Source organism: Aptenodytes patagonicus, chromosome Z (assembly GCF_965638725.1).
Source record: "Aptenodytes patagonicus chromosome Z, bAptPat1.pri.cur, whole genome shotgun sequence".
In the NCBI taxonomy this organism is placed as follows: domain Eukaryota; kingdom Metazoa; phylum Chordata; class Aves; order Sphenisciformes; family Spheniscidae; genus Aptenodytes; species Aptenodytes patagonicus.
Genome location: NC_134982.1, coordinates 13,786,969 through 13,809,578, shown reverse-complemented (window position 1 = coordinate 13,809,578; position 22,610 = coordinate 13,786,969). Strand labels below are relative to the sequence as shown.

The 22,610-nt window shown below is 42.7% G+C and overlaps 1 protein-coding gene across 5 annotated transcripts in view; it reads right to left on the bottom strand.

Annotated features, from left to right (window-relative positions):
• Positions 1-18,578, bottom strand: part of RAI14 (retinoic acid induced 14) — an 87,169-nt gene extending 68,591 nt beyond the window's left edge. For all 5 annotated transcript variants that reach the window (XM_076363367.1, XM_076363368.1, XM_076363369.1 and 2 more), the window contains exons 1-2: positions 18,498-18,578; positions 8,571-8,662 (exon numbers count right to left, since the gene is read on the bottom strand). In XM_076363367.1, coding sequence (XP_076219482.1) covers positions 8,571-8,606 — 36 coding nt within the window. In that variant the 5' untranslated portion in view covers positions 8,607-8,662; positions 18,498-18,578. The remainder of the gene's footprint in view (positions 1-8,570; positions 8,663-18,497) is intronic.
• Between the last annotated feature and the right edge of the window lie 4,032 nt (positions 18,579-22,610).

The following is a 22,610-nucleotide window of genomic DNA, read 5'->3' as shown; positions in this document are numbered from 1 at the left end:
CTGAGCTATAGCATACATACAAGCTGTCCTAACAGTAAGACAGACACTGTAGTATTACAGCTTTTTCTCACTAGCGAAAAACTTTGTTAGCTTTGAGCCTTCTATTCATCCCAGCTTTGTGTTTTTCTCTACACATATCTGCAGTTTTTAAACACTCCCTTAATCACTGTAGCTAACACAAAGTGGTCAAGCACAAACATCACCCATCAACCTCACCTGGCCCAACAAACCTGCCTTCAGCCAACAGAAAGCACCTTCTCACAGCTGTGTTGAAGAGAACAGAGCAACTCCCTTATACAACTACAATACAGGAAGGCCTCTTCATCCTCATTCTTTCTACCTGCCTGCCCCATGCAGTGCTTCAGTAACTAGACCTTTGAACAAGAAAAGGTACCTTCAATGACATGCTGAAAGTTCAACTGTCACAATTCTCCGTAAACACCACGTGGTATTTCCTGGGAAGAATGGCCTCTGACACCCTCATTCTCCTCTATGCTTAAACTTCACGGATCTTCAGAACATGCATGGCATGAACCCCAAGGAGATGCAAGTGTGGCAAGCAAGGAGCAGAAACGGGCTTGACATGTCCCTAATACTGGGCGTTTGCCTGGACTATATGCAATCAGAACACCTTCTTGAAGAATAGGACTAGAAAATATTGCTGGAATAAGGCAAATAACACATCTGTTTCAGCTTGATTAACTCATTAACATTTGTTGTCCACTCGTATCATTCATAGGTTCCCAAACTAGAAGCATAGGATGAAAAGGCTCAAATCTCTGATAAAATAAAATGTATGGGTATTTTATTCTTTAGATAATACTACAGCACCTATTCACAGCAAATTGTTTTTTTGTTCTTAGTAAAGACAGGACAACAGTTTTCAAACACAAAGACTGGATCATTCGTTTAATCAGCTCCTTTACATGAGTTTTAAGTGACAACTTTGACAGCTGGACAGAGTTGTTTTTTTTTTTTTTTAATCAGATTAGGCACAAGTAGCACCGAAAAGGAAGAGAGGATATAGTGCAAGAACTGTGTGTAACTACAGTGTAAGTCTGTGTGTAAGAACACACAGACTGCTCATTTATCGTATTTTTAATTTATTTGACTTTACATTTAAATCTTACTAAAGATAAATAAATAAATTAAAAAGTTACAATTGCTTTCTTCCAACTCTTCCAACCTCAGGCCTTTGAAATTTTGTGCTCTGTTTAAGGGACAAGACACATTTCTACACAAAGATTCCTTTCTTGTTACCAATATATTTAAAAATACTAACTTTTTCCAGTTTGTATATGCCAATTTGCCTTTCTTCTTCCTACCCACTCCCACTTCATGCTGCTTAATTTTGGTATTTTTAGTAATGAACTGTCAACAAACTAGCTAGCTTCATATGGTGGTTCTTCTGCACTTATCTACTACAATTTTGTATATTGCTGCCCGTAACACTACAGGGTTTAACTTCATTTAAAACAATTTTGAAATGGGAGGGTTCCTCTTCACCTTTGGAAATGTTTTACACATATTCCTTTTAATGAGGGATCACATGAGGATGGCCAAACCAGCCATCCTGGCATGACCAGAACACAGGTGCAAAGCCTTCAGCTTGCCAGACACCACTCGGGCTGGCAGGGCGGACCAGTGTTTGTGGCCAACCAGTGACTAATCAATGTTTCCTTTCACACAGCCTCCAACCTCTCCTCCAGCTCTAGATGGGTGAGCAAGCAAGAACTCTGGGATAACAAAGTTGAGAGGCCTGGGCAGGCAGCACCTGGGAAAAGGAGACACCTTTCCTTTCCCCAACCTGTATTTACAAAAGAATCATCAGCCTCATGTCATTCTGTGTTGGTAAGAATATAGCTCTAGGGCCAGTAATAATGGGAGACATTATTCCTCACCCAATTTGGGGCACAAGCATGGGTGGAAGTGGAAGTCAAAAGGAAAGCAGTGCAGGAGCTGCGTGTCATTTCCTTAGGGCAGTGGTTCTGGGACAAACACAGGTGTGGAAAGCAGAGCCCAGATGAGCACGATGTGCTACCAACAGGACAGAGAAACTGCAAGTGGGTGAGTGAGGTCAGCCCTGCAGGTTTGACCTAACACTCATTCAGCCCCAAAGCTTCTTCTGACTTCAAACACAGGATTTAATAGCATTGCACTTGCTATGCAACTACATGACTGGCTGATTAGGACTGCAACTGTCCACACTCAACGCAATCTGTGGATGAACACTGCACACTTAACAGACATGGGACAAGCACCCAACAAAGGAATCATGAATTTATAACTGACAATGACATTTTATTACAGACTGACAAAGACCGACTGGGAACCCAACCAAGATGTTCTCTGCTACACTCCAGACTATAATCCTATTTTAGGAAATAACTATGTGTTTATTCAAAGTAAGCCAGCTCCAACCCAGGTTCCTCTACTGTAATTCCAAACACCACAGCACAGTTCTCATTTAACCTATTCCTTTTCCTTTCTGTCCCAACCATTTGGAGATGCTGCAGGTTGTTTCTACAATAACTGCAAGTTATCTAGCCTCACCCTGCCAAAGCTATGTACTTCCCCATCCAGAGACAGCTGATCAGCAGGCATCTCACAAGAGCCCAGTTATTCCTTTCACAGAACAGTTACCAAACTAGTAACTCTGACCCTACAGCTTCAACTGTCCCTCCTTTCCCCTCCCTTTCAGACCTTTTCTTTTTCCCTTCTGTTTTCTCTTACCCTTGTCTATCGGTCTTTACTTACCTTCTCCATTACATTTTCCTTCCACCATTAAGAGATGCTACATAACTTACAGGCTGATATTGGCCCCCTCACAGAGGGCTCAAGTGCACCAGAATTACAGTTCACCTGAATAAGGTAATTTTAGATGTAGTCTGAACACATTCTTATTGTCAATAATGAAGAAAAGACATTACTTGATGGCAAGAGGTTCATGTTGAACTGAATGCAACAGGCAGCAGGTCTTACTCTGTATACTGTAGGACTCAGAACATGTTTAACTTCTTTCCTGCACAAAGCATTTAAGCTTTGGCTGGGAGAGCAAGCTGACTAGAGCAAAGCCTTATGCTGTCCAGAACTGGAGGCATGAAGCCAAACAGCTCCGGAGCGGAAAATGGGGTGGAAGGTAGGACCCTTGACTCCTGACAGAGAGAGAGATGAGCAGGAGCCACAGCACTTGTTTCAAGAGGGAGAGAAGGCTAAATCCTCCTTTCCCAAGAAGAGGTGGTTGAGGACAATCTATACATTCCAGAGATCAAGTCTTCCCCTACACACTGTATAGTGGAATCAAAAATTATTACTGAAGAACACAGTAAACTGAGGGAAAGCTACAATCATGATGATGTGTTTCAGGCTTATTTAATTCAACACCCAATAAAAGAAGGACACGTAAATAAAAACAAATTTCAGTAGTTCATTTTCTAAATAATTGGGTAAAGTCATCAGACAACATTGTTATTTCACCTTTTAGCCAGAGTGAACTCTGTGTGCATTTTTTTGGTCACAATTACCATGAAAGAAACTAGTACACGTACACAGAGTGGATAATGCAATTTTCAAGAATCCTTTTTAGTTTAATTGTAGCTTTCAGGGTATAAAAGAATTTAAGGGCTGTTTAAAGGAGATCCTGCTTTATTATTTTTAAAGTTGCTCCACCCAAGTTTTTTTCTCCCACACATTCAGTCCAGAGCACATGGGAACACAGTGATTTCAATGGAATGTTTCCCAGCAATCTTTCCGTTCCAGACCCCCACGTAGCATTTTATACTTTAAAAACTGTTGAGTGGGAGCCTACTACTTAGAACATTGGGCATTAAAAAGAAGTGCCAAGCCTTAATTAGCATAGTGTCTAGATTAAGACTGAGATTTTATACTACAACATACCTAACTGCCTCATCATTTTGAGATTTATGGAACAATGACTACACCACAGGCCAAAAAGCAGAAATTTTCATAAGAACTGCAAACTTTTCAACCCCCGCATGATACTACAACAAATAGGCATTTCCAGAAATACCAGAAATTAGAGCTGGCAACTAGCATTGGGAAATCCCAGCCTGTCTTGGCTCTGCTTCTGGCAATAGATTTTTTTTTTCTGCTGAACTGTACAGTCAATTTTCAATTTTAAAAGACACTCCACTATTTTAATTATTCAGTATTGAAGATATTTGGAAACAAATCCCAATTCTAATCTTCCTCTTGTCCAGTCAACAAGCTAGCAATTAGAAGAAAATTGGTCCATTGTCAAATTCAAGACATGTTTTTCAGCCAATCTTCAATACTTGCAGAAAATGGTCCTAAAACTTCTCAGTTATTCACCCACAGATATAAGTCAGAGTGCAAAAACAATCCAACCCATCACAGACTTCACAAAATATGCCTTTTCCACAGTAATCAAGAACACAGTTAAAAACAAATCTACCTAAACAGATCACCTAGGTTCCTACATCTTAATATCAAAGAGCTAGATATTTAAATGTGTGTAGGTGCCTAAAAAATGCTGATGAGCATCTTGTCATATTTAAGAAGCAGACAAAACATGTTTAGACAGGCTTAATATCTTTGTACATTTGAAAATCCACTCAGCCCTCATCTGCCTGTTTAAGATTCTAGATGCTTTTGAAGTCAGACCACAAACTGACTAGTTACTACAGAAAACACTCCAATCTCAAATATTAAGAAGAGGCCTAATAGGACATCAGCAGCACTGTTTTTGTTTTAAATGGATTATTTCAGACTCTGCTTTTTCAAGCAGAAACAGTGAAGAACTTCTGTGTTACTGGGTAGAGACATTCATTCTCTGTTGTGTGAATAAACTACAGACAGTCTATAAACAAATTCAGTCTCTGAAGTGATAGTTCACAACATTACCACACCAACTTTTTTTCAAGTGTTACATGTAGTAGTCTCTTGCAACAATTAAAATGGTCATCCTTTTAGGTTGTCAGCTTTTAGGTGTTACTAGTAGTAGGTTTTGAGTTTGACAATGAATAGCAAGAGGTGAAGAAAGAGTGGATAAAATACAGCTTCTCAGGCAGAAGAGACTAGTTGCTTTGTCAAGTCGTAAGTGCAATTTCTGTTGTTTTGTGTACAGACTCTTGAAGTGTGCACATCCACTGCTTAGCTTTCAGTCTCAGCATTTGCTCGCACCTAGGCATCCTGTTCACACATTTCTAGTCTACAAGCATCCTCCTGAAACTACACATCACACTTTGACAATACTCATTTGTGACAGAGCGATAAATCTCATTCCTCCACTCCAAATACACATGTTCACATGGCAACCGTCACCCCCAGGAAGGATTTCACAGCGATTAAGTGTGTCAAGGAAAAAAGATTCTCCAGTTAATGGAGCTGCCTGTGCACACAGAGAGTGAATCAGGTGAGGTACAGGGAGGCTGAGCAGCAAAAGCATGAAGTGAGGAGTCACTCTCTATCTAAGAAGAGTCATGCTCCCATCTCTCAGCTGTGGACTACATCAATTCTGCTAAATACCAGAATTAGCAGCCTTATTTACTTGTATGTTCCTGCAACTCCTTTGCTGGCATGCCCACCTCTGTGCTTTTTAGGCCAATAATCTCAGGATGTGATTTGACAATACAACTAAGCCAAGCAACAGCTGCAGAAAGGGATGTCCTGCTGCTCCTCCTCCTTTCACCATTCCTCTCAGGGCTGACCCTACAGTGAGACAGAGCAGGGAGTTAACCGGCTAAAACTCACCCCACAAAATAATTTTCCATTACTTTATGTCCCTGAACTGGCTCACCGCAGGGTCAGATACCCTCAAAACCAGAAGGGCAGAGATGAAAGAAGAGGGAGCAGGGACATCTCTTTTGCAAGCTGCAAGACTGGTATAGCTACAGAACCAAAGCAAAGCCCCACAGCAGAGACACAGAAACATATGCATGAGTATCAGCAGTTGTGCCCACTTTCAATTCAGCCACTCCAGAACGTAAAGCCTAGAGAGCTTTAATACATCATTACAGTTTCCTATGCGGTCCTCATTCCAGCATGCAGTTTTATGTTATCAGCCTTACTGCTGGAGAAGTGTTTGTGTAATTCCTGTTTCTCACACACACCTTGAAGACTTATTCCTACTCCTCCCCCTCTTCCTATTTTTTTTAATGCTAACAGTGAGGCTAAAGAGAATGGTGCTGTTCCTTCCCCCAAGACACCTTCAGTTCTACAAAATAAGATGTCAAAGATTTCCTTCAGAAAGAAACACAAGGGAGGTGGGATGAGAAAAGAAGTCCCTCTATCCCTACTGACTTTACCCTTACCCCCAATCCAGCAGTTACCACATCTTATAAATTGAGATACAAATAAGACTAATTCCAATTAAAACCACCTTCTCATCCTCCTCCTCACAAATTACAGCTAAGGGCAGCTTCTGGAAACTAAAGAGAAGAGAAGGATAATTTTCCTTGCTTATCTTGCACAAAATATAGAACAGCTCCTGTTGGCTGTTTTGAATTATGCCCTTAAGGTTTGGCTTCAAAACAGAGGAAACCAGACTGTCATGGATTTAGACTGCTGTGCTCTTAGAGCTGCATATCTAAATTTTAGGTACCTGAAAAATCCTTTGTGGTCAACTTTGTCTCCAGCCAGCAGACAGCAGTAGTATCAAAACAGCAATTACTTTCAGATTCCACTTGGTTTTGGGGAGAGGCATGAGTGACTTATCAAGGATAGATAAGTAAGGAATAAGTGAACCAGTGCAATTTATAACAGTGGATGGACTAGCTACAGCAAGATCTAGTTGCATCACGCACGTCACTTAGCCTTTGCTCTAGAGCAGCAGCCCAGCCAACAAGCATAAAAGTGTGAATGAAGTCATCTTAACACACAGGCACACCTAACTTCCGTAATACCAAGTGTGTTCATATATTAGCCAAGGGACTGTTCTCATTATTCAAGCAGATGCCTATAAAAAGTTTTACTGGTGTAGGTGAACTCAAAATAGTAACTACTGCTATTCGTTACAACAGGAGCAACAATGTCTGACCACAAAATTCTAGCAGTTCTAACCTGAATGGCATAGTCAGTTAGATGAGATGTCAGTGACTTGTGATGTTATTTTTATTTGTTGTGAAGTGGCATAAGACATTGGCGGATTCAGTCTGCTGATTAGCAAAAGCCAAACACTGCTTAAGTAGTTACTTGTTTTGCAAGTTACTTTGCTTGCAAAGGTTGGTTGACACATTTAGCTCATTTATAGAGGTGGTCTTTTTAGAAAGAACTCTTGCTAAACTGAAGGCGTAGAGCATCCACCAGTGCTGCTGCTAGGAAGCCAATACAGCAGCTGTACCAAATGCTAACCTGTACCTCAAAAGACCTTTTAAGCAGTAACCAGCACATCTGCAGACTACACCACAACAGCATCTCTACCTTCTTCATAGCTACTGAGGTGCCTTACAAGCCAGCTAAAGACACCACTCTAATGGTATGCCATGAGACCATCTTTGCATCAAAGCACAGCTTGTACTACTCTTCACTGCAGTGTGTAATTTTATTCCTGAACATCAAAACTTCTGAAGAAGCTCCATTTTCAAACCTAATGTATCTTTACCAAACACGGCTGCTCTAGGACCCTGTGGGCATCTGGCCATGACAAACAACAATACACCACTTTTTTCAAAGCAGCACACAAATTTAGGATGAAGGATGGAATATTACATTCTTCACAGATCATGGATATGTGTTACCAATTCCACACAAAATCTGGAAAGTCAATTAAACACAAACTCACCTATTTCACTGACTGCTCACTGCACTATCAAATAAGCATTAACAATAGTACATGATGAGAAGCTGGAATGAGTAGCGGTAGGAAGAGGCAGACACGAACAGAACTGGACTACAGCAGTTCTGCTGCTCCAAGGGAAGTATGCTTGCTATACAAGTTCAAGCTTGGGTCTCCACTGATACTAGTAACTACTACTACTAGCAAGAGGCAATATATGATGTGCAGCCTAATGTCTCCAAAATGCAGTTTTGAAGAGTCTCCTGTAGGACCACCGTATTTATGTCTGTCATCCCCACTGCTCAAGCCTCATATCCACCTCTCCTATCACACTAGAACTGATAAGCCACAGCTGCCCTAATTGCACAGCTGGTTCCTGTATTCTTGCTGATGAAGAAACCCTGCCACAGACTGAGGAGATGTTTTGTTAAGTGCTCAAACACCACACTGATAAGAATGGTACTATGCTGAGACAGAAATATGACTGGGTAGTAAAGTCCTTACTAGGCTTAATCCTGTACCTGGAACAAAGTTTCATTTTGGGCACCAGCACAATCTACAGAAGTTCTGCAGACCCCACACATGTGCATGATACAGTTATAGGGAGCAAGGTAGTGAAATACTATCAGTTTGCATAGCAGAGTTGCACTCCGAATAGAAACAGCCTACCCCATACTGTACTCAGCTGTTGCCTTTGTTCTTGGAAAAAGGTTTTCTTTTCTGTAATTCATTAACCTACAACCTTATCAAGGTGGGAGTGAAGAACTTGTTTCCAGCCTGGAAACCAGCAGTCAAACTGAGCAGAAATACTTACGTCACTCTTCCTGAACTTTGCTTTTAAGCTCTTCATGCTGATCACATTCAACCTTCCAAACCTTTAAGGAGCTTTTTATCCTTCTTCAATATCTAAACAAAAAAGAAAGAAAAATAAGATTCCAACTTGATACCATTCAGTTCACTGGCAGCCAAGTCTGAATTGAATTTGCATACCTATATCACCCTTTGAGAATTTAGCCCTCAAGCTCTGAAAAAGATTAACAGCCAGCTAAGGGAAACTTTCTGTTCCTCCAAACTTAAAAGCAAGCCTAAGTCTGACCACAGAAGAATAAAGCAAATCTTTACCAAAAACTCAAGTGTGTATCATGTCATATTAGCTACCTCTCGACATAATTAGATCACCGACATGTTCATACATGTAGCAGCTTTCTCTGCCCACTGCCTATTTTTACATCATCATCAGGGCAGCCATTTGCATACTTATTTCTGCTTTTCCCACTTTACAAAGTCATTCATTAAAACTTCACTGTCCTACAACTGTGGGTCTGCACTGGGAAGCAGAAGTACCACCACTATTGTATGTACAAGTCTAACCACTAACTGAATTAGAAATTATACTTAAACCATGCATGACACATACTAGGACAGCTCAGCACAACATAGTAGATAGAACCATCTGAGCAAGAACAGAGGTCATCACTGGAAGAATTGTTTTATACACTTCCCCATAAGAAACTGTATGTTTCTTACGTGTATGCGCATTCTTTGAGTCATAGCTGTTTTTATTTTGATGGTGTGCTATCACAAACAGTCATGGTCCCCCTTCCTCCCTTTCAAGTGAAGAAAAGCAGCAGTTGCACAATCATATACAACTAACATCACAGACAAGCTGCAAGCTCTCACAGGGGAAGAGGGGGCCAGTACCTAGTGCAAAGTTTCCTACAGAAAGCTTCAATATACCCCATATTACCAATCCAAGACAAATGTAATGGTGAACAGCATGTTAAAGTAGCATGGCAATGTGTTTTTTCCTAGAGCACAGCAGAAAAACTTAATGAAAGAGCAACATACATCTGGACTCGGCAAAGCCATCTATGCAAAAACGTTCAAATTTCTAGTTTTACACTATGCTCACTGTAATCGCCAGCCCCTCTCATCTACAAGTTTTAGCTGCTATACAAATTCCTTCTGAAGGAACAGTTTAAAGTAAAGGATGTTCAGCTGTATAAACTTCCTCCCTCCACCCTAGAAAAAAAAGGAGAAAAAAATATTATGAGTCTAGCCAGATAAATAAATAACTGAAATGAGGACTGGAGCATAAATTCAAATAGATCATGCAGGGTCACTAATGTTTCACATCACTCTTCCGACACAGTAGATTACAGTTTGATACGCAAAGTGAGATTCAATTATTTCATAAAAGAAAGTCTCTTATTATTATGAAGCAAGTTGCTATGTTCTACATGATCACTCTATGAGTTTTAAAATGCAACTACACAGTATACTCTTGGTAGAATATATATGAATGTTTCCACAAAATACAACACTAAGTACTATTCAGGAATAGCGATTAGTGCTAAGTAAACATGTCATTTAGTTCAACCCCATATTTATCTGACAGCCATTTAAGACAAACACAAGTACATTTCTTCAAAAAAAACCCCAAACAAACAAAAAATCCCATACACTACATACACACAAATACATTTCCCACAGAACACACACCTCCAATAGGTAATCTGGATGGGGTAATTCTGTAGGCTGTTAAAATATCATTCAATCTAATTAAATGACTCTTAAGTCTAATTAAACAGTCATTCTAAAGTCATATCAGATTCCTGACTGCTTTCGGGCATATGAACGAGGCGTTTCATTTGAATTTCTTGCTTTTCATCTCAAGGAGAATGGGCTTTTGGCATTTTATTTAATTCTTTAGCATGCAAAAGGAAAAGAAAAAAAAAATTTGCAGAAGCTTTTCACTCCCTTGCTTAAGTGACAATTTCTTAGCTTTTTCCTGGGCTGAATGGAGCATTTGTAAAATAGTTACAAAAAAATTTTAATAAGCAAGTTTTGAACAATCAAAAAGAAGGAATTATTTTAGGTTGCTCTGAGAGAAGCATACCACTTGATTTCTGCTACACCTACTCAAACTTTGGAGAAAGTGTTTAAATTGCACAACAGCTGTCATAACCTACACTGGAAAGGAGACTGAACTTCAGCAAGAGCCCAATAATCTCCTACATCGTTCTCTAGCAACACCAAGATGATGAGCATTGCAAAGACCAGAAATGCCAGGGTACAGACAAGACAAATGCCTTTACACTTATCTGGCCTTCTTTACATACAACACCAGCAAAAAAAGAAAAAAAAGAAAGAAAATGGAGGACAAAAACCCGAACTGTTTTTTAAACTTTTGGGAAAAATGAAACAAAACCACAATTTAAAGGAACTTTAAAAGCTGAGAAACATCATACAATATCCCACAAAATCTAAAACTTAACAGGACTTTATTTTAAAAGTTAAATGTATTTGACTAAAAAAAAGAAAAAAGGTAAACTGTTTAATTAGACCAGTTAATAAAATATAAAGAAATCCTGTGCATGCGGAATTGAAAACCAGAAATCTTTCCTCACATACGGATTGCCAAAGAATTGTCTGCCATAGGCTGTCTTTCCCCTTCCCACCCCCTCAGCATTTTTGGCTCCCATGAACGAAAGATTTGTTATAGCTCCCACGGAAGATAAAGTACTCAACTACAGGGCTATGGGGGAGATGACAATTCCTTGTAGGTATATGCACAGAACAGCTGCAAAGCTGGACTCTCTTCTATGGGGAACCTGTAACAGTCTAATTAATAAGCTTTGCAAGCACTCCTAATATGCTACTTTTCCCCCTTTTGAGGAAGGAAGAAGGGAGGTGAGCTGTGTTTCTATTAGAAGCCAACTTACTTTTCCCACAGGATACTTCACCTCTTGCGTAAGTGCATTTTATACATTGAACGTGAAACTCAAGTCCTCAGCATAATTAAAAAAGCATGCACAAGCACACAAAAACAGCATTCCCAAGTTTAGTGTGTCATATCTGTATTTTTTTCCATAAGAGATAGTTAAACACAAACATTAAGATTACAGCTTGTGCATCATAACGCCCATAATCCTTCTGCTGTAGAGATAAAAACCCATGAAGCGGTGAGGGCTGCCTTTTCTTGGCACTGTTTAAAGGAGGAAGTCACCTCTCAAAGTGTGTAATTATTGGAATTAATGCAAAAAGAGGTCAGCATCCTGATTCAGCAGAGCTTTATGACAACTGTTCATTTGCCAGAGGGGGGATAAAGGAAGCACCATTAATACACTCCTGTTTTACAAGATAGGAAACGACTACTAGAAACTCACTAGGGAGCATCAAGGCACTTCAAAACAGTGTTTCTGCAATGAATCACAGGTATTAACAAGAAGCAATGTCACTAATAGTGGCATTTCTCCGCTTTCAGAACAAATGTGTTAATAAATATTGAGTGCTGTCATTTTGTAGCTGCAGCAAGTTAGAAGTAGAGAAGCGCTTAACTCCAGGGATTCTCAACAGCTAATGCTGATCACATGCTTTTAACCATTAGCTGCAAAATTAAATATCTAGTCCTCTATCTCATCTTCCTTCAGCTTAATGTTAAGAAATAGCTTTCAGGAATACAAGCCACAGGTTTACCACCAACCTAAAGATGTTTTCTATCTAGTTAAAACAAGAGACATTGAAGTGGTGGTAGTCTTCAGCCTCAATAATTTCACTGAAACTGTGTTTTAACACACAATACAATCTTTAGGTTTAAACGTAGGAAACAGATTAGGATAATATTCCCTACTGATTTACAGCAAGATTTGTGCAAACCACAGTAAACAATGATACTGTCATATTTTTTTCCTTCCATTAAATTGCATTAAAATCAGAGCAAGGTCTTTCAAACAATGTTACAATTAACTCCTTGAATGGGCAAAGATCCAGTGATGCAACAGTAAAACAGCCTTAGTTTTACTAAGTAAAACTACAAGTTTATAGTAGAACCATACACTATGCACACTGTTGACGCCAATGACAGTTACCCTTTACTGATAAGTGCTGAATTCAATTAATTTAGGTGTCAAAAATCTTGCACCTCTTTCAGAACACCCTGAGAAACCTCCATCTCAGACAGTGCTCTTCTGCAGCAGAGCACAATTCATGTCGTCAACTAATTTCCCCTTCCCCTCCCAAAAATACTTCAGAATTGTTTTTCACTTTGTGAGGTGAACTAGAGACTCCATGCAAGATCTGGCAACATAAAGGGGGGGGGGGGGGAGGGGAAGAGGGTCTGGAAGAATACCATTGCCGCTATACACTTACATCTCCTTTGTGTGCATACACCTACGCTCACAGGGGAAAATAAGGGGTCCCAGAAGTGTCTTCTCCCAAAGCACAAACCCACCATTTATTCTCTGGATAATCACTTTCTAAATCACAAGCCCTGCTCTGACCCAGAAGCACAAGCCTTTGTGGCAGCCAGCACTGCAGAGCAGCCAGAAGCATCCACACTGCTAGCGTATCTTCTGCTGCCCACCTTCAGTACCCAACTTCTCAAATGCTTCACATGCCTGAGCTCCCCTGACCTACTATCCAATACCAAGAACATGCCCAAACCCCATCTTCTCCTTAGCACTGCTAAAGCCACAGGACCACCTAGAGGCATTAGCCATTGCCCAGCCTCTTTGGTTGTTCGCACATAAATGCAGCAAGCCCATGCTGTCCTAAAACAATCCTCCCAACACTTCATCTCTGACTACCTTTTCATTTCCATCCAGCTGAGCATATTCTTCTATTTCTCAGGCCAAAGCAAAGAAGCATGTATGATGTGACCAAAAGCAATGGGAACATTTCCCCACTCTTTATCAGCACAGCTCAGTTTTTCCATCTTGAGTAACCCATCCTCCTATCATAGGAAAAGTCAAATGGAACAGAATTTTTTTAAACTTAATGTCACCTATAAAGACAAATAATTCTTGGCTTGGTTAATCTACTATTACTTACTAATGAAAACACACTGAAAAATGCACTGAGAAGCCCAAGTACTACACAAGAATGGGAGTGATTTATATACAGTTGATCCCACTCTAAACAGAATCAGACATCAGAGATACCAAGGGCCTTGGGTAACTTAGTACAATCCCTCTATCTGTTCACAAATCACTGGCAAGGATGTGCTGAACTGTACAAATTTAAGCATCTGACCCCCAAAGTTAGAGCTCCATAGATACTGCATCACTAACAAATCTACAGCTATTGCTCCTCCCTCCAGAACGCTTTGCATCAACTCTCTACTCTTACACTTCCTTTTGATATTCAGAATTTGCAAATGTTAAACTTAATTTTTAATGGATTCAGCTGAAGCCATACCGGCCTCTGTGGATGTTATACAACTAATACAAACCCAGGCAAGGCTGTCGATGTGGGGATGTGTGCAGTTTGTTAAACAGTGTTTTCAAAATCAGTTATAGACAGCTGGGAGAAAGCTTGCATCAACAAGGCCTTACACACTGTGAATTACAGGAGAGGATTAGAAAAAAATCAAAATGTGACATTGCCCTGATTTGTTTACTTGGAATATTAGACAGCACTCCAGGCAAAATCCTAGCTCAAGCGAAGTCCAGACAAATTTGACACTCACTCATTACATACAACTTTACTCTGTTCTTACTCCAGTTCTTTTGCCTGGAAGTGTCTGTCAACACACATCCAGCTCACTGAAGAGCACAATAAGAGAGACAAGACTTGCTGAATGAACTGGGACATACTGCTGTCTTTCTCCGCTTTCAATTTCCCCGTCTCTAAAACAAAAAGGCCCCCCCTTGCGTGCCCCTCAATTTTGAGACCGTATTCTCTGGTTTGATCATACATAAGATACGTTACAGTCCTGAAGACTTTTCCATGTTCAACGCTTAGTCCAACAGGGCTAGATTGGAATTGAAGCATCCAGCTACAACTAGAAATAGAAAAAAATGGTGCATAGTCTCACTTATGAAATGCCAGTTCTTAAATGAGAAACCCACGTGGATAACAACAGCTAGTACTTGTTTATACTTACTCCCTTCCTAATATTCTGTATCAACCATTCAACTAGATGCTCTTCAGAATCAGCAAACATGACAATCTGCACAGATGCAATGTTGAATCTATGAAGAGACATATCCATGACTTTATGGATGAATATTCTGAAATAGGCTAAGGCAGAACAGTCATCTATTAGGGCAGGAAGACAGGAACATCAATTTAATTTACCTAAGACACTTGCCAAGCCCCACTCCCATAAACTCTGCCCTTATACTTTAGAAAGGTCTTGGAAGCGTATCCTACTGAAAACTCCTACAGTCTAGAATACCTTCAGAGACTGTGCTGATAACACAGCTCCCCTATTCAGCTTCCAAGTTCTTGGGTAGGGAAAATATTTTAGCTGATGAAAATGCAGTACCTTTTTAAACATTACCCAAAAATGAAAAGAGTTGGGTGCGTTTCCACCCCTCAGAAAAAAAGTACTAGGAATTCAGGTATTTTCTATCCTGGAAGACTATCAATGCTATAAACTAGCAGAACATCAGCAAGATCAACACCTACATCTTAATGATAATCAGGTGATTTTTATCTGATTTTATTCAGGTTGTTGAAACATATATTCAATAGCAGCAGCACTAGGTACCATACAACTATGGGAGAAGAAGATCTAGTGTTTAAGATGCTTGTCCCAGCCTTCAGAGACCTATGAATCTCTAGATCTCCCTTAGAGTTATCATGCTGGTGTCTCAGGCAAGTCCTTGTAAACAAGGTCCTCAGAAAGCACTCGAGCATCAAATTCCCCAGAGACATTTCAGGATGTCCCAGTGCCTTTGGGAAGCCAGACATCTGCAATAACCAATAGTAGTTCCCTGACTCTCTGCAGTTATGAGGAAAGTGGAACATCCTCAGCTACTGAAGTTACAGAGCCATAGACAGACCAGCGTACAAATTCTTTTTCTATGGTAATGACTGAACAAACTTGGCTCTCCACTTTATGACTCCCCCCATAGATTCAAGTGAAAAAAACCACGCATCTTGTTTTACAGTATTTTGAATAGCAACAATGGCTTCCAGGCACAAAACCAGAAGGAGACTATGGCAGCTTTAGAAAATATATGTTAAGTTATTACAGCATTCATCCAAAATGCAAGATCTGCCTGCAGAGGAAGGACTTGAGTCAAGATCTAACACTTTCCAGGCAAATGCTCTAACCATTAGGCTAGAGGCTCTCTCCTCCAGAGGTGGTCTCAAGTTCAGCACACCGACTACCACCATCACCTCCAGGTGTTACTGGCCATCCTGTCCTGGATCTCAACACAAGGGAAGGATGCTTTCTTTCATTGCTGTGTACTTCCACTCCAGCAGTCCTCAGCAAAGTACCTAGACTGGTAGCTAGTCCTAAGTGCCAGTGGAGATCTGCAGTTGCTTCCACACTTCAGCAGACTTGCATTTGTCTCTGGCAGTATGACACTGATAAGCTCTGTTCTAATATATTACCTGAATTACAGCTATTTGCACTACTTCCTCTATACCCTAAAAGTCCATTATTAGAGGACCCTCAAAAGGTAAGGAGCAGCAAGGACTCACAACTCTGAAAACAAGCCCCAAGCTACCTCAAACGCAGAGCTATCACCTGTGTGCATTCACAGGCACCTAGACAGCAACTCCAAGGAATGCAGGCAAGAGAACAGGCTTCTCAGACATGCAGGAAGTATGCACACAGCAGGAGAGCCAGTTACTCGAATCTATAACCCCAGAAAATGTTACGGATTGCTATGCTCCCACGTTGGAATTTTCAGTAGTCTACTATCTCCGCCACTAAGCAAGGCACTAAAGCTTTGAATTGATTTGTTCTAGTTTTGCTTGGTTTTTTTCTCTGTAGTTATTTCAAGCGTTATCCCTGTGCAAAAAGAACTAGCCCACAATCCACTCTCAAAAGGAATGTGATTAGGGTATTGTTGCAGCAGGGATTTAGAAATTGCCAACATCTCACACAAGAACTTAGCTTTCATGTTTCTCCAGGCACTGCTTCTCCCTCAAGGAGAAGAAAAGTAACATAGTGGGGAACATATAAAAAGAAAACAAAGAGATGAGGCAACTGAGTGAACCCTGTTGTGAAATGCTTACATCGCTTCATGAGACCTGCAGCCTCCCGCCTAGTCTCTTCTCCACTTGATGTTATCCATCCCTTGGTTCAGGGAAGGAGAGGGGGGCAGGTAGCATATAATTGCTTTGCTAGCATATGCACTCTTGGAAGAGGGAAGAGAATAGCACAGGGCCAATACTTTTCGAGACTGGGAGGACAGACGTCTACTACTGCATAGTATAGTAGCAGCTCAGCTTGGCTTCAACTCAAGAGAACCCTGAGCTCATATCAAGCCTCATTCTACCCAAATGGTTCATACAGCTGTTAAGCAATTCTATTAGCAAATAAAATCTCATTGACAGCTTTCCATGAGTGTCCCAAGACAAGAGCCAAGCAGGTCACTGACAGACATTTACTAAATTCATTTACTCCTAGTTAATCTAGGACATCAGAAGGCCTTTCTAAAATGATGTATGTGTAGTTTTTGGCATTTGATTTTATTTTTTTTTTAAATAACACACATTAAACTGCAACCCGCTGGGATAAAGAAAAAAAAAAAAAAGGACTACAGCTTCTACCAAAGTAGCACTCACTCCACTAGACTGCAAGCGTTTTAGATCAGTTCTCTAATAAGCATGTTCACACTCACTATAGAAACAAATGGGAGAATTTGTTAAGTTCCTGCAACGCTGATAAAGCAGAATTTAAGTAGTCTTTTCACAGGGAGAAACTTAAGAATGTCACAAGTGGCAACAGCAGACTGCCGAAGGCTTGTGCTGCCAAACGCTGTGCAAGAGAAAGCAAAATCTTTCGCGTGCTCTTTTGGAAGCTAGAAGCACAGGCTCCTGGTTAAACTTGATGCGATTCCTAAAGCAGACCATTTAATTTTTTAACAGCTACAGAAAATCTTGATCTGTTAAGCCCCCTCTGCCACAGGAAGGCGTCGCCCCCCGCGCGTGCCCGCGGGGCAGGAGGAGACGCGGCTGGCAGCGCTGCGGGGGGACCCGGCGGAGCCCGGTAGCCCTCCCTTCCCCGAGCTCCCACTAAAACCCCGGAGGGAAACCGCCCCACACGAGCACCGAGACAACGCCGCCCCCGGAGCCACCTTTCTTACGGGAGCGAGGCAATCTTGGGGTCCCCCCGCGGGGGCGGGTTTAAGTCCTGTCAGGGCCCCTCGGGAGACGGGGTGAGGAGGGGGCACTGCTGCCCCCCGGGGCTCAGCCGGACCCGCGTTGTCAGGGACCGGGCCAGCCCCTCCCTGAGGCGGCGAGGGCGGCCCCCGCGGCTCCGCTCGGGGCCCGGGGACCCGCGGAGACCCCCCGCCGGGCGGATAGGGATGTGTGCGGCGGTGAACCGGCGCCGGCCTGACTGCACCGAGGTGCCACCGCTCACCCCCGCGGGCAGCGGTCAACCCCCGCCACGCACCGAGGGGAGAGAAAAAAAAATTCATAAAACTATATATAAAGTAAATAAAAATAAAGAGTCAAGCGGCAGCGACTCACGGGCTGCACCCCCCCCCCCCCGGTGCTCTCCACTCCCCCACACCGGGGGAACGGGGCTCTCTGGCAGCGCCGGGCGACGAGAAGGGAGAAGTTTCCTCCTGTTGCGCGGCGCAGAGGGTTTCTCCCTTCAGGCTCCGCCGGGGAAGCGCCGGCCGGCAACGGCGGCAGCAGCCCCCCGCGGTCGGCGGCGAGGGCGGGGGCAGGTGGGCGCCCGCACACAAAGCCCCTATTCACAACGCCCGCCGCCGTGCCTGCGTGCACGCAACCTCCCCCCGCCGCCTACACGCCGAGCCGCGCTCACCTCATGGAGGAACCGCGTCCCGCTACGATCGCCTCCGCCGCCGTGCGCCGCGCACCGAGCCGCGCCGCTGCTGAAGGGCGGAGCGGCGCTGCCGCGCGCCCCGGGACACTCGGCCGCTCCGCGCGGATAGGGCGGGAGGGGGGGGGGGGGGGCGTGACATCATTCCGCGGCCACGTGATCGCGGGGCTCCGGCCCCCCGCGGGGAAAGGGAGGGGCGGGGAGGGGGCTCCCCGCGCTCGCGGAGGAGGGTCACGTGGTGGCGCGCGGAGCCGCCCGTCGGTTGCGCGGGGCTCCCGCCCTGAGGAGCGGCTTGCTGAGGGGAAGGGGTGGAGAGAGGGAGTTGTCAGCCGGGGTGATGTTGGTGGGGGACGCTTCAAGGAGCCCACCCTGCTCGCCCAGGGTCGGGTGTGTGTGGGAAGGGTATGTGGGGAGGTGGGTGTCAAGTCCCTTCTGCCTCTGGATGCCTTCTGACCGCCTCCGGAGAAACCTGAGGGGGGCAAAAAATATATCAAGTTCCTCAAGGAGTGCAAGTGCTTCAGCGCGTGAGAGAAGTCCTGTGCTTCGGTTCCCTCCAAAGCTTCCCTGTGTGTCAAATTCCCCTTTCTCAGACCCCTAAGCAGGAAGGACTGCTTCAGAAGAAAAAGAAGTGGGGCATTTCTTGTTTAATATCTAAATCAATGACTGATCTTGTGTTTGGTTACACAGGAATTTAGAGGTTAGAAAATGACAAGTGGGCTTTATAGCTGTGCCAAGGTACTGTTTCACTGTACGTGCTCCAGAAGTCTCTTTTCTCTGTAGGCCAAACCCCTCTTCTCAAAGTTGAACCTCCAGAGCGCCCATTCTCAAGTCTTCTGGCAAGCCGATGGCAAACCACCTCAATATCTCACCAAAAAGATTACAGTTGCCTTCATCTGTGCAAGGAACTCTGGACACTTTGTCTACAAATTGTCCTGTTAAGTGAGTTGGTGAGCCTCTGCCTACTGTCCCACCATGAGAGTCCTGCCAGAGTTGCTAGTCATTTTCCCATCGTGTCATGCTCATCCACTGGTCCCACTCACCACAATCACATTCCCCGCCTGAGAAGGTCTCCTTTAATCTCTGTGATCGCTCTTATCTTCTCTGTTCTCAACCATATCCACACCTTCTAAAGTGGCAAACACAGGGAGGAAATGAGCACTTCAAAATTTTAGGTCATTATTGTAGTAGTGGCAAGTATTGTTATTAAACAAATACACTTGATTATCACCAGAAGCATACTTTCCTCTGCTAATCTGCAGTCCTTACCTTGGCCACTTTGTTTTGCATGTGTTTTACCTTTGAGAACAGCCATTGTGCCGGCACTGTTTCCTCGCTTTTTTCTTATAAAAAACACGCACACCAATGTTAATCTAATATAGTTAATGCTGAGAATTTAATGTGCACAAACCCAATAAAAATAGGAAAACTAAACTTCCCCAGCAATGCTAGCTCAGCAGCTACAAAACATGTTGCAATTATTATGCGATTATTTTTAATTCCAGTTATTTTTAAAAGCCAAATACATGTGTACAATATGGTTAGAAAGTCTCCTGCCTGCTTCTTCCAACACCAGCAAAATTCCATGTAATCATGTGTGACTAACGTGAAAATTATTTAATATGTGAGTACAATCTCTCACATTTTGTATAGTTTGACTATGTTGAATTTTTATTTCCATTCTCAATGCCAGCATATCATAAAGATGGGGCTTGGGTATGTTTGCATGGGGTGGTTGCATATAATAACACGTGAATAATAAATGGTACATTTCAGCTATGGTGTTATAGAATATTTGGTTCTTGAGAACTGGGAAATACAGTATTTACTAGTTCCCAGAAAGGTATTGTTCATCATCTCGTAAACTGTGGCCCAGGATAAAGGCTTTGGGCTTTGTGGTGGCAGCTAGCTTAAATTCATTAATCTAAACTGATCTGTCTGACAGAACCTGACTGCCCTCTAGGTTCATCTCCTTGCATGGAAGACTGTGCTTTCATCTTTTCTGAGTCCCCTTTTGGATGCCACTCCAAGGGCAGGGCATTGCCTCTTGTTCAAAACACTCCAAATTTTGTGGCTGAAGCCTCTGCGGGCAGAGCACAACACTGGGAGTCAGGAGATCTCAGCTCTATTCCTACTTTTGCCCTCAGTGTGCTGTAAGACTCTGCGATAGTCGTGTTTTTTCCACCTGTGCTTCTACTGTCTACAGGGTGAGAACAACTCTTTGCGAGTTTTATTAAATGCTCAGCATGAGCTAACAGAAGTTGTTAGTAAGACTGAGAGAATCTAGTCTGCAAGATGCAGAGGGTGGAGCACGTCCTACACAAGCAGCTTCTGTTCCTTTGTACAACAGGCATGAGGCAAGGATGGGAGAGGAAGAGAATATCCTCTTCTGCTCAGTCTCCTGGAAAAGCTGGGGGGGTTGCAGCCAGTTTTGACTTTGAGTGGCTGCCCACGTGATGAAACCACCCCTGCATTCCCAGCTACTTCTCCAGAAGGGAGAGGCCTGGAAGTGGCTTAAAGATGTCTTTAATCACACCTTATCACTCTGTTGCACTGTCTTGATAGCATCTGCTAATTAGCTTACTTGGCATTGTTAATTTTTTTTCTGCTGCTTCTGGCTAGTTGTTAAATTTTTTTTGCTGCTTCTGGCTACTGCCTTCTGCAGAACACAAAGCGCTGGTCACATCTCCACTTAGAAATTATTTGCAAAGGAAATCACTCCTGAGCTGGTTGATCACTTCCCTGCTGTCCTTCAAGCAACTGAAACGTGTTCTATGAGCTGCAAGTACCACATTTTCTCTTCCCTCATTGGACTTGTTCCGGTCTGATTATTTCCAATCTGAATATAGTTTGTTTTGCATTAGCTGTTATCTTTTGCTTAAGGATAATTTAAAGTTTGGTTTTGGATTTTGAGACATGATTTTGTTCCCGGGCTGTTCTTTGCTTACAGTAAAATACTGTTTTCACCCTTTGTGACAGATGTCCCCCATAAATGCTGGAATCTCTGTGGTAACAAGTGAGACAGCTAAAAAGTGTGGTTTATATCTGCTCCCACCAGATCGTTTTCTTTTTTTAATAACTTGTTAGCACAGAAAGGAGGTAACTTGATGCCTCCTCACAATATGGTATGTTTCAGAAAACTTGGTTGGGAATTTTTCTCTTTTACTGTTTCTGTGCTGTTTGTGTAGCACCAGCAACGGGCCTGATGGGGTCAACACAGGAAAATACTAAAGACTGGAGAAAGTCACAACTGGAGTTGCTCAGACAAGGCTCTTAACTGAGACAAAACCTTGAGAGAGAGGAAAGCCTACCTAGGGACTTCTTTTCCTTTGAAGTGATCTTTCAAAGGCTGAAGGAAAAATCCAGAAATAGTTGCAGGGAATTGTCTAGAATATTTAAACTTGCACCCGCTAGATGGACATTTCCTCTGCTTTCACCAACCTTCCTTCTCCCTCATGGTTTTTACATCTATGCTTTCCTCTTCGCACCCTTCTGCACGGAGTCCCAGTCTAGAATTTGTTTGACCTTTTCATGGTCCCAGGTGACATTTCTAGGAAAGCTCCAGAGAAATTCAGTTGTTTTGCCCTTGCGATTCTTCCTGTGCCGCAGGGCCCTGCTTTGCCATGGCCGCAAGAGGCACTGCAAAGCTGGGCTGCCCTCCACTGGGCACTGTAAATCTGAATATTCCTCCTCTGCCATAGGAGCAGAAATCAGGAGCAGACAGAGGAGACCAGGCCATCTGTGTCACTGTTGCTGAATCCATCAGGGGTTTCGCAGCAGAGATCAGCTGGACCTTGGGGAGCCTGCCTTAAACAGCAGCCTTAGCTGGGTGGGACCGAATGGATCAGTTCCAGTTAGGAAAGAGAACAGTCCTCCAGAAATGTAGCTCACTCTTCTCTCCCTACGAGAGGAAGGACATTATCTGCCTCTGGATATATCTTTCATTTCAGTTTGTAGCCACTGGGATATACAAAAGGAATTAATGCAATCCTTCTTAACTACAAAGAGTAAAAATCCTCTTCTTTTTTCCTTTCACTTTCTCACATTATTATGGAAATCTGTGCTTACATGTTAGTGTCTTTGATATGAATGTGCTTT